The sequence below is a fragment of the Cryptomeria japonica genome, chromosome 8 (assembly GCF_030272615.1).
Source record: "Cryptomeria japonica chromosome 8, Sugi_1.0, whole genome shotgun sequence".
Classification (NCBI taxonomy): domain Eukaryota; kingdom Viridiplantae; phylum Streptophyta; class Pinopsida; order Cupressales; family Cupressaceae; genus Cryptomeria; species Cryptomeria japonica.
The window spans coordinates 564,064,273-564,077,235 of NC_081412.1; the positions used below are offsets into that span (position 1 = coordinate 564,064,273).

The following is a 12,963-nucleotide window of genomic DNA, read 5'->3' on the forward strand; positions in this document are numbered from 1 at the left end:
AAGGCTACCCTCTTTTGTAAAGAATGTTGATAGAAGAATTAAGCTAGGAATGCATAGAAAGTGACAAAGATTCGTTTATAAACTGAGATAGGGATATAGGATGAAGCTGTAGACCTGGAATTAGCAGTAAAATGTCGATACGGCGCTGTCTTGCAAATTTGAGCAAAAGTTGTCGGGACCATGGCGTCCGGCGCCACGGTCCTCCGAAAAATCTGTGAAACGAAGGGGGATCTGTTCGTCTCTGTACAAGGATTCCAGATCTTCAATTTCAGCCGCATACCTGCAACCTACACACAGAAAAGCAAAGACGATTGGGGGGTTAGGGATTAGGGGTTTGCCTTTAGGTCAAACCCCGGTTTTGGAATTAACCAAGAAATGAGAAATTGCTGTAAATGTAATGTAAAACAAGTACTAATACCTTGTTGTAAGGATGTTTGTATCCTTATGTGCGAAGGTATAGATGTTGTTGTTTTTTGTATTGTTGTATGTTGTATGTAGCATGTAGTATGTGATCTCCTCTTCAATGGTTGAATCCTTGTCTTGAATGCAACACTTAGCCTTGAATGGAGACTTAGAATGATCAATTGCTTGAAAGAATGCTTGAATGCTTGAATGCTTGAGTATAGTTTCCACGCCTTTTCCGTCTTCTTTCATCTTACCCCAAAATGAGAGAGGAAAAGTAGTTTATATACTTGTCAGTTAGGGTTAAAAGACTAATTTTCCCGACCTTAGGCCGACTAGGAAAGATAATTTTCCAATTTGCAAACATAAAGACCTGAAGTCCAAAAGAGACCGGGCCCAAAATAGGACCCAGGGACCAGGGCGCTGGGCACCATGGTCCTGGGGGACCAGGGCACTGGGCGCCCTGGTCCTGAAGGACCAGGGCACTGGGCGCTCTGGTCCCACCTCCCGGGATAGCAGGGTGCAAAGGAGGTTCAGGCCAGGGTGCAAGAAAATGCAGTTTTCAGTGTCATAATCAAGTTTCGGGGTCTCCATTTAGGTTTAGTGTTGCGTCGCCATCGTGAAGACCGAAATGCAGTCGAAATTGCAAGTGTCACAATTTTAGGACGCTACACTTTCAAATGACCAAATTGAAGTGTATAGAGAAAGAGATAGAGAAGGTCATAGGAGGAGAAGACAAGGTATGTTAAATATTGCTAATGTTACTTCAAGTGAAGAGGAAATTGAATTTGAATATGTGTCACAAGTTATTGAAAATGAAAATTTAGATTTTGAAACTGAAATTTTTAAAATGTTGAAAATGTTGAAAGTGATAATGAAAATGCTCAACATGTGGAAAATTTTGACATAGGAGGTGAAAATATGGAAAAATTTGACATTGAACGTGGAATTGCTCAAACAATTGAACTATATGTAACACCTAATTACTTTAGAAATGAAGACCCTCTCATGGATGAAAGACAAATTCCAAATCCAAGACCTTCAAGAACCCCAAAATGGTTATTTGAAATCGATGAGAACATTATTGTGAATCTTGAAGGCAAGAGGTCAACAAGAACCGTACGGTTGTGGGCTACACAAATTTTTGACCAAAATTTTAGCAATAAGACATTGAATGAGCAATGCCAATTCTTTGTTCAATTCATAAAGATGATAAAGATGATAAAGATGAGACCATTGCTAAACAAATTGAAGATTCATATGAACAAGAAGATGGAGAGAAATGCTATTATTTCCAAAAATCTATTTGAGGCTCTCAATTCTATTGGAAAGAATACCAAAGAAAGAGATAAGAAAGATGCTCAAAGAGTGATTACAACCTCCTTAGTAAGCCATCAATTGAGGAAGGCTCATCAAATGAGACAAACTTGTGTTGATTTTAACATAAACCATAAAACTTTGGATAGAACACTTGCACAAAGACATAGACTTGATGATACACTTCAACAAGATACATGGGATTTTGGTGGGAGGCTTCCACGTGTTGATAGAAAGTTGACTAACAATGTGAAGGAGGAGATTCAACAATTTTGGCAATCTAATTCTAGAGTGTCACCCAATGTAAAGGACATTTTGAAATTAAGAATCGACAATCAAGATTGCACACCACATCCCAAACATTTCTTGGAATCAAGCCAAACAATATTCTACAATTTTTTTGTGAAGTACATCCAACTTTGCAAATATCACAAAGGGCTTTTGAATCTTTGAAACCATTTTATTGTGTTCCTCTTAAGACTCACAATACTTGTTGTTGCAAGTACCATGTGGAGTTGTTGTTGCAAGTACCATGTGGAGTTTTCAATGTACCATGAACTTTTATGTCATATTCATTCTACGATGCATAATAATGAGATGTTGTAGGAGTGTGTTACAATGCTATTTCCGAGATCATCAAGAGACTTGCAAGATCTATTTTTATGCCCTAGAGATGATGGCTGCTATTTCTATAAAAATGATTGTTTCAATGAGAAGTGCTCAAAATGTGGTGGGTTGTCAAATTTTGTTTCATGTTTTCATGAGGGCAGTGAACACGAGTTTGGAAAGAATTATGTTGAGAAAAAAAAATATGAGATAGTGAAATATACTTTGAAGAGTGGAGGTGAAGGTTCTAGATACGAATTAGTCTCAAGAGAAGTGAGTATTGCTGATTTTATTTTGGATTTTAAGGAAAATATTTTCTACAAGTATGCAAGGCACACCCATAGGTCTTAGTGGTTGGATCAATAGTTCAGGATGTGTAAGAAATCTTTCCCGATTGGCACTATTGTATCAGTGGTTGATTTTGTAGAGAACTATATATTGCAACCACAAAATGAGGTACAGTCTCAGTACTACAATTCAATCGAGATTGATATTTTTGTTCACATTACATATAGACATGCTCCTGATAGTAAAAAAGAGGATAGGAAGATAATCAAGGAGTATCATTTTATATGAGTGATGATAGATCACACTCCTCCGAGTATGTGCAACATTCTTTCAAAAAAAATTTTGAGTTCTTGCATAAGAAAGATATTGCAATGGATCGATATATTGTATGGTCAGATAAGGGTCAATTCAAGAATGCCCGTATGTTTTATTTGTTGAGTAGAATGCATGTAGAGAGGCATATACGTCATATTTGGTGTTTTTTTTAGGCAAGGAATGGGAAGGGGGAGCATGATGGAGAAAGTGCATGTTTGAAGAGACCTCTAGTTAAGGAGAAATTGAGGATTTCAAGTGCAAATTTCTCTAGTGCACGTTCTATTGTTAATTGGTGTAGTTTAGCATTGTCACATGGAGGTACTCTTGATTTAGCAGTGACCAAATTCTTTTGGTTGGTTGAGGAGGGCATAGTGGGAGATAGATTGGATTGTCAAACAATTAAAGATTCTTCAAAGATGCATTCATTTCTCAGCTTAGATGCAAGTACATGGACCATTTCGACACGAGCATTAGCTTGTTTTTGTCAGAGTTGTGTTCAGTATGATTAGGATTAGTCTGACTCAAGTGAGTGGGTTGATACATGGGTTCCTAAATATCTAACTACTTTATCTCAAACAATATCCTTGTCAAACAATGACATGGAAAGTTCACTTGAGTATGACTGTCTATGAGATCTTGTATAGCCAGGACATGTTTTTGTAGTTGTTGCACTGCAAGGGAATGAAGAGAGATTACAATATTGGTTGGCATGACGTGTACAGGGAAAACAAAAGCTAACATGACTAGTGACAGATGATGATGGGTTCACATATCCTACAGGTTCAGTTGTTGTTGTGGGAACTTGGTTGCAAACATACATGATTAGAAAGAATGACATACCTGCATTTCAAGACTATGAGAGACACAAAACCATTATAATGTATTTATACCTTATTATAGCTACAAATGTCAAGTTGTTGAAGCATCAAGCAAAACCGAAGACCAAAGAGCTATGGACAGTGACTACTATTGATCATGAAGCAATACTGGATACTCTTAAGCAAAGAGATGACCCTTCAGGAATACTTGAGTAGTAGGTCTTTAATGGTGCCTTATTTTTTTTATCATGCATTTCATTTCAAACAATGACCATTTGTTACGTGCATATTAAGGATTTGTTCAAAATGCAGGTCTATTGATGAACGATTTTTTTTAGCAACACAGTTTTTGCATGCACATAGCGGGTAGATGATATAATCAGAAGGGACGCATTTTTGCAACATGACTTATTATCATGCATTTGATGAGCTTTACAATTTTTGTTACTAGAGAACACTATTTGACAATTTTTGATGATATAATTATCATAAAACTTTTATGCTCATGCAGGTCTTTTTTGATGATATACAATATATCACATTATGATTTTTGTGTCAACATAGTGGGTTTTGTTGATATAATTTGAAGGGATGTATTTTTTATGGTATATAATCCCACCTTTTCATTTATTATCATGCATTTCAGTTGAAGTGATTATCATAAAGCCTTTATGTTCATCCATGCATTTTATGTGTAGACTAACAATTCTTAAAAATACAAGTTCAAGCTAGATCATTCACCGTTGACAAGACCCTTTCTTGGTGATGGTACATATTCCTTTGTGCATTAATGAGATTAAATTTTGTGCATAAACATTAAGTCAAGTGAATATATTGCTATTTAGAAATGACCATATCTACCATCATCTTCAAACATGCAGAGAAATGTAGTGAGAAGGGATTTAATCAACATGTGTCTTTGTTGAAAGTTATGCTTGTATACTTTGTAGAGAAACTGGTAAGTTTTGTAATTATACAATCTTGTACTTCTTAAAAATGTTTGAAATGATCTATTTATAATTTGACAAACTAATTTGTATTAAGTGTTATAATTTATTTCTTGTAGCACATTTTTTTGAATAAAAGGGGTAAAAACTTTATTGAAAATCAAAACATCTGAGTACAAATCAGCAAAGGGCGAAAGCACTAGGAACTACCAGAGACCACAGAACAAACAAGAGCAAAACCCTCATTCCCCAATGCCACTACCATCTTCAGCAAGAATCCTCTCCAGGTCCTGATATAAATCGTAGGGCATCTGCGCCCACTCATCAATCTTTCGGCCATCCATATCTATAGATGCCCATTTTGCCAAACAATCAGCCGCTCTATTCCACTCTCTTGGAATATGAGCATAAGACACTGAATCCATTAAAGAGCTTACTTGTAATATCTGTTGCACAATCATAGACAACTACCAGCTAACATCCACAATTTCCCTCTCAAGGAGCATATTGACTAGGGCCTGAGAGTCAGCCTCACAAATCACCTTCCGCCACCCAAGAGCATGAGCCCGCTCCAGAGCATAAAGGATAGCCAAACCTTCCATCCTATTAACAGTCTGCCTACCTTTATTAGCCGAAAAAATGAAAACCACAGATCCAGAAGAATCCCTACCAATCCCACCAATCCCAGCCAAGCCAGGATTACCCCTGGAAGAGCCATCCATATTAATTTTCAAAAAACCAGCAGGAGGGGGCTGCCAGCTTCCCATCCTTTGAACATTTTGCTTCACATGTCTACCTCGCCTGACACAATCTGAGCTCGAAGTTATCCCTTGTATGCGCAATCTATCAATAATTTCAGCATCTCCTTTCTCCAGTGGCAGCTCAAGCTCACTCTTCGCTTTAACTGATTCCTAGATCATGCCCATAATTCTAATCCAAACCTGTTGAATCCCCAATGCTTCACCTCGAAAGATTCGGCGATTCCTTTCCAACCAAACTTGCCAAAGCAGGAAAATAGGACCAGCATACCAAACATCCTGCAAGAAGGGAGCCGAGGAGAGAGGCCTTCCCAATCTCGACCAAAATTCATCTAGGGAGGAAGCATGAATGCACGAGCATTTCCAGACATCCCACCAAAAATGCCATAGTTGAAGGGAGAAGGAGCAGTGGAAGAACAAGTGCGGAGAGTCTTCCTCCCCCTTACAACATAGAACACACCTCGAAGGTCCAGAAAAGCCCCTCTTCCGAATATTGTCCCAAGTCAAGCATCTATTCCAGACCAAAGTCCAAGTAAAGCAATTACACTTTGGCCAAGAGAATTTATTCCATACTTTCTTCCACCAATGAACCTCTCCACCCTCAGCTTGCTGGGAGAGCAACTCTTGATACCCCGAAGAAACTGTGTAAACACCCTTGGGATTAGGGGACCAGGCCAACACATCACTATCCATGAGGGCGCTACAGCTACGATAGGAGAGGATGTAATTAAGTTCAGCGCACTCAACTTCCATATCAACAATAGGCCAATCCTCTGGGTTCTTCCATCTTGCTTCCACCAAATGCCCCTGAAAGGAAAAGGACTTAAAATCACACACCCTAGTCCATCCAGCTTCACAAAACCTCTGGGCCAATATACTCAAATGAGGATATTGGACAACTATGGGAGGGAAGCCATCCCAAGAGTCATGCCAAAAATGAGCCTCAGTCCCATTCTTGCAAATCCAGAATAAGCGTCTCTTAATGAGAGCAGCCCCTTTTTTGAGAGTAGTCCAGATCCCCGAACCTTTCCCAGTCAAGCTAAGCCGTGGGATATCTTTCTGGGGGATCCCAAAAAAGTACTTATGAGACAAGATTCTGGCCCACAACCGATCCTGTTCCACACACCACCGCCAGTACAATTTAGCTGCCAGAGCAGTACCAGAGAGCACTGATTGCCTTAATCCCAGACCACCAACCTGTTTTGGACTACAAACCACCTCCCATTTAATAAGACTCCACTTAGTTGAAGAAAGATTACCGGCCCATAAAAATTGTCTGGCTAAGGAATCAAGACTCTTCACAAAGCTCATTGGTGCCACCTGAATCATACACCTGTAGAGAGGAAGAGCCTACACCACACTTTGAAGCAACTGGACCCGTCCAGCAAACGAGAGCCAACGATGGGTCCAATGCGTGACTTTAATGCGGAACTTATCCAGAATACTTTGCCACGAGTCCCTAGACTGCCTGCCCTCTGATATAGGGATCCCAAGGTATATCAACGGAAGACTCCCAATTTGGAATCTGAGAATATGAGCAACTCTCCGTTGAATGGGAGGTGGAGTGTTAAAGAAAAAAACGGACGACTTGCCTTCATTAATAGCCTGACCCGAAGCTGCAAGATAAACATCCAACACCTTGCGCATGTGAGTCGCCTCCCTAATGGTAGCCATGCCCATCAAAGCCATATCATCCACAAACTGTAGGTGAGATTGAACAAGAAGACCCCCTCCCCATTGCCAACCCTGAATGAGGCCCCCTTCAACATTCTTTTTTATCAATCGGCCCAAACCCTCCACCAAAAGAAGAAACAGGTAAGGAGAGAGGGGATCACCTTGCCGCAAGCCTCTCGAGGCCCCAAAGAGATTAGAATTCTCCCCATTGATCAAGACTAAAAAAGAAGTTGAGTTCACACAGCTCATAACCCAGCGAATCCATTCCTCCTCAAAACCAAAGGCTCCCAAAACCTTCTGGAGGAAGGACCAACGAACTCTGTCATATGCTTTGGCCATGTCCAACTTGATGAACATAGCCTTATCTTTGGAGTTAGCCATGGAGTGGATAGTCTCAATAGCCACAGTCACCCCATCCAAAATCTGACGACCCTCCACAAATCCACTTTGTTCCTCAGAGATAAGCAGCGGAAGCCATTTCTTCAACCTTTCGGCAATCAACTTAGAAATAATTTTATAGGTTACATTGCATAGAGAAATAGGACGGAATTGACTTAGCCGATCAACCCCCTCCCCCTTAGGAATGAGAGCAAGGAAGGTAGAGTTCAGGGCCCGAAGCATTTGCTTATTATTCTGGGATTCTTGAACAACAGCCAATAAGTCTAATTTGATAATGTCCCAAAATTCCTGGATGAACTCACTTGGAAAGCCATCAGGACCAGGAGCCTTTCCTTTTTTCATCTGGAAGACAATCTTCTCTAACTCCTCCAAAGATATAGGGCTCATAAGATGCTCTTTCATTTCCATTGAAACCAAAGAGGGGATACAAGAGAGGACCTGAGCTTCAGCAGCCAAATCTCCCTGCGATTCCTCCCTAAATAAAGAGGCAAAAAACTGAACAGCTTCATTTGAGATATCCTGGGCAGAAGATAGGACCTCCCCTCTGTCGGTCACCAATGATGAAAGAGAATTACCATGATGTCTGGCCTTCACCGAATTGAAGAAGAAAGCAGTATTCCTATCACCCTCTTGAAGCCACTCAATCCGAGCTTTTTGTTTCCAAAAGATTTCCTCTCTCAGCTCCCATTCCTCCAAAGTTTTTAAAGCCCTGGCTTCCTCTCACAACAAATACTCAGACACCCCATCCTCCCTGATCAATCTGGTAATATCATTCAATTCCGCTTGAGCCTTTGTTTTCGCCTGGTAAATGTTTTTGAAGCATTGCCAGTTCCACCGTTTGAGCTGATACTTAACAAATTGGAGGAGCTTAGCAAAAATATACATTGCTGTACCAAAAGCAGGCCTACCCTCCTTCCACCACTGAGCAACACATCCATATAGGTCTGGGTCTCGGAGCCACATGAGCTGGAACTTCAAAGGTGGCTTCTGAGGCGACCGGGCAGAAGAAATGACAAGTTTTATGGGCCAATGATCCGATCCTCTCCAATCTAATATCTCTAAGCTGGAAGACCACAATCCACCCACCCAAAAATAGGATACCATGAAGCGATCTAGACGTTCAGCAATGCACCTGTCCCCCACTCTTCTATTGTTCCAAGTGAATTGACCATTTCTAGGCTTGATATCCACAAGATTAAGTGCCGAGACATTATCCCAAAACAAGAGAGAAGAGGGTTCAAGTCTTGCATTACCCCCCTGTTTTTCAGTTAAATCAAGAATAGCATTAAAGTCTCCAGCAATAATCCATGGCAAGTAAGGAAATAAGTTATGAACCAAATGAACATTATTCCAAACAAGAACTTTACCTTGGAACTCAATAGGAGCATAGACATTGGAGAAAAGGACTGATTCTCCTAATTCAAGGCACAGAGAGACCATGGATAAGGAGGATTTAAAGGAGATCCATGACACTGGTTGGATCTTTCGTGGGTTCCATAGACATGCTACACCCCCAGAAGATCCATGAGTCCAATGCACTAACATTGACCATTCCTCCACAATTTAGGTGCTATACTCATCATACATTCCACAGAAACCTTAGTCTCCTGAAGAAAAAGCACATCAGGGGAGTGATTTCTAACTAATTCCCGAACAACTTTTTGTCTAGGGCCACTATTCAAGCCCCTAACATTCCAAGAAATAATGATCATTTCGGGGGATTTAAAAAATGGGAATCCAAGGTCTTAATAGAACCTAACTCCACCAAAGTCTCCCCAATCAACTTAATCTTCTCCAAATCCTTCTTGCGTCCCAATTTAACACTTTTCTCAGAAACCCCCTTCTTACCATCTTTTTGAAGAATGCCCAGCTACGGAGAAGATTTACCCCTTTTTTCTGAATCTGAAACCGCAGATCATGTTTGAATAGCAGCACTCTCTTCTCCCTGTCGCATATCAACATTTATCCCTACTATCGCTTGAGCTCCTGACTGTCCTTCCGTGACCATAGGCATGGTTGACTCCGTATGAGAAGCAGGGATAGGAATGGAGGGAGTATTCTCAACTCTAGAATCTGCCACAAATTGATCTGTACTGATGAATCCAGGATTAATTTCTTGCTGATCCAATGCATCCAAGACCTCAAATCTATTAAAAGTATCCTCATCATGTCTTTCCAATAGAGTCCTCTTCTAACCTTTGTTTCTACTTCGAGCTTTGACCTGAACAAAGCCCTCAGCATCCATGCCTTCACCACCAATAGGCTTCATGCCTTTAACATCACCAGAACTGCTGCGAGGCGGAGGCGGGGGTTGCTTTTCTGCTAACCTGGCCTTTGGGCATCTATGCACCAAGTGGCCATATTCATGACAAAGGCGACAACGGAATGGGAAGGTCTCATAATCCAATTGTTGCACCCAAGAATGTGATCCTACACACATTTCCACCGCATCTGGCAATGGCCTACTCAAGTCAAGTTCCACACACATTCGGGCAAAAGTCATAACTTTCTTACCCAAGGTTTGTGTTGAAGGTCCCACTGGCTTTCCGAGCTTCATTGCAAGCATCTGAAGAACATCCTCGCGGCAACATTCTATAGGAAATCTGGGTAATCGAACCCACACCGGAACCTGATTCGGAAGCTCTTCGGAAGGATTAAATCCTGCATGCCATGGCTTGACGAAAAGCCCAACCTGGTTGTAAAAGTAGGGCCCCCCCTCAAAAACCCTATTGTGATCTGCCAGGCAAATAAATGTAACCATGAAAAATTTGTTTGCTAGCAACGTTACCTCCATTTAACCCTCAGGTTCCCAAACTGTCCGAGCCCAATTTTCCAAAAATTGGAGAGAGACTCGTAATCCCAAAAATTTGCAGTACAACCAGTGCTTAGAGTAGTATTCAACATCTTCGGCAATCATTTCGAATGGTATTACCAGTTTGGGCCTCTCATTACAACGCTCCAGGAAGCCATTAATCTTCGTGATCCGCGAACCCCCAATCGAGCTCATTGCCTTAGCCCCTGTACCCTGAGAGAAAAGGGCGTTATCAAAAACCCTCATCTCATTTTCTGGCGGATTCAAGTCGCACGCATCATGCATGCCTAAATCACCTCCAACACTAGAATGTCCACCCGCAGCAATAGCCACGCCCTGCCTTGAACAGTCCCCCGCACGGGAATACCTCCAAACCCTCGACGGACACTGGCAAAAACTGCAGAACGGCATCCAGAAAAAATAGCACACAGTGCTATTGCCATCGAAACTAGAAACCTTGCCCCAAACAAACACACAGCCTTCCCCTTACGTGCGCACAGAGAGCAAAAACTAGCTAGGGCACGGCTGCCCTAGCTCGGCAGAAAGTTGCAGAGCAAACGCGACATCCCCCGATCCCATTTCTTGTAGCACATTCATTCCGCATAAAAAGGTTATTTATTTTGGTCTTCATTTATATGCAGCCATTGTTGTATGTAAGCTTTTCTCTTAGGACATGAGGATGTCTAATGTAGATGAAGTGGGATGTTGTATTTGTATATGGATGTGAATTGATGTAACATTGTTATGATGATATACAATGTCCATGAGAAAATTGGTTTAGTTATATTGATGATATACAATGTATCTACACATGAGTACATTGGTGTAGCTATATTGATAATGAAAAAAAATCATGTTTGCATATCCCTTCATGGATGTCACATGCAAGTGTAATGGTAATTATGTGTATACAATACATTGAAATATTGATGATCATTATGTGTCTACAGTGTAATGCTTGTTTATCTATATTTTTCATTGAACAAGATAGGGCCATGGATTCCTAGATAGGATTTTGTAGGGACCCTCTCGTGGCCCTGTATGTTCAAATGGATCATTCGTAGGTGCCACGGATTCTGAGATAGGGCTCGTCAAAGTTTGACAATTTGTAGCACTTAGGGTGCTCAAGGGACGATGCCGGTAGGGTATGACCCCGAGCGTTCGACTGAATGGGGGGAAAAATAGGAGCATGCATAGGGTAATAATGCCTAACTGGAAATGTCACAGCCAACGGTTTGTCATCACGATGAGAAGAATGAGAAATTGGCCACGAGACAACATTTGAATGAATGAGAGTGACAATTTTTTTTCCAACCGAAAAATTACTACCCTAATAAAACCGTAGGGAAACTTGAAAAACCAAGATAGGCTTTTGTAGGGACCCCTCTCATGGTCCTATAGCTTCAAATGGATTGTTTGTAGGTGCCACTAATTCCATGTTAGGGCCTTTCAAATTTTGATAATTTTTAGCACTTAGGGTGCTCAAGGGATGACGTTGGTAGGGTATGACCCCAAGTGTTCGACCGAGTGGGGGGGAAAAATAGGAGCATGGATAGGGTAATAATTCCTAACTAGACATGTCAGAGCCAATGGTTTGTCATCACAATGAGCATAATGAAAAATTGGCTATGAGACAACATTTGAATGAATGAGACTGACGATTTTTTTGCCAACTGAAAAATTGTTGCCCTAATAAAACCGTAGGGAAAATTGAAAAACTGAGATAGGCTTTTGTAGGGACCCCTCTCATGGCCTCATAGGTTCAAATAGATTATTTGCAAGTGCCACAGATTCTGAGTTAGGGCCTATCAAAGTTTGACAATTTTTAGCACGTAGGGCGCTCAAGGGACGACGCCGGTAGGGTATGACCCTGAGCGTTCGACCGAGTGGGTGAGTAAAATAGGAGCATGCATAGGGTAATAATGCCTAACTAGACATGTTGAATCTAATGGTTCATCATTGCAATGAGCAGAACAAGAAATTGGCCACGAGACAACATTTGAATGAATGAGACTGACGATTTTTTCGCCAACCAGAAAATTGCTGCCCTAATAAAACCATAGGGAAAATTGAAAAACCAAGATAGAATTTTGTACGGACCACTCTCATGGCCTCATAGGTTCAAACGGATCATTCATAGGTGCCATGGATTCTGAGTTAGGCCTTATCAAATTTTAACAATTTTTAGCACTTAGGACGCTCACGGGACGATGCCGGTAGGGTGTGACCCCAAGTGCTCGACCGAGTGGGGGGAAAAAATAGGAGCATGCATAGGGTAATATTGCCTAACTAGACATGTCAGAGCCAATGGTTCATCATCGCGATGAGCAAAACGAGAAATTGGGCCACCAGACAACATTTGAATGAATGAGACTGACGATTTTTTCGCCAACCGAAAAATTGCTGCCCTAATAAAACCGTAGGGGAACCTAAAAAACCAAGATAGGCTTTTGTAGGGACCCCTCTTATTTCCCCGTAGGTTCAAATGGATCATTCACAGGTGCCACGGATTCCAAATTAGGGCCTGTCAAAGTTTGACAATTTTTAGCACTTAGGGCGCTCAAGGGATGACACCGGTAGGGTATGACCCCGAGCGTTCGACCAAGTGGGGGGGGCGAACAGGAGCA

General features: G+C 41.3%; 1 protein-coding gene across 1 annotated transcript; it reads right to left on the minus strand.

Annotated features, from left to right (window-relative positions):
• Positions 1–9,439: 9,439 nt before the first annotated feature.
• On the minus strand, positions 9,440–10,318 carry LOC131070841 (uncharacterized). Its single transcript, XM_058006509.2, has 2 exons — positions 9,746–10,318; positions 9,440–9,643 (listed from the first exon to the last, which is right to left on the minus strand). Exons 1-2 carry the CDS (start codon positions 10,316–10,318, stop codon positions 9,440–9,442), a joined length of 777 nt encoding a protein of 258 aa, XP_057862492.2.
• Between the last annotated feature and the right edge of the window lie 2,645 nt (positions 10,319–12,963).

Coding starts and splice junctions, on each gene's coding strand:
- LOC131070841 (XM_058006509.2), bottom strand. CDS start 10,318: ATGGAGGTAACGTTGCTAGCAAACAAATTTTTCATGGTTACATTTATT. Junction 9,644..9,745: donor ATGCTGAGGGCTTTGTTCAG/GTCAAAGCTCGA, acceptor GCATTGGATCAG/CAAGAAATTAATCCTGGATT.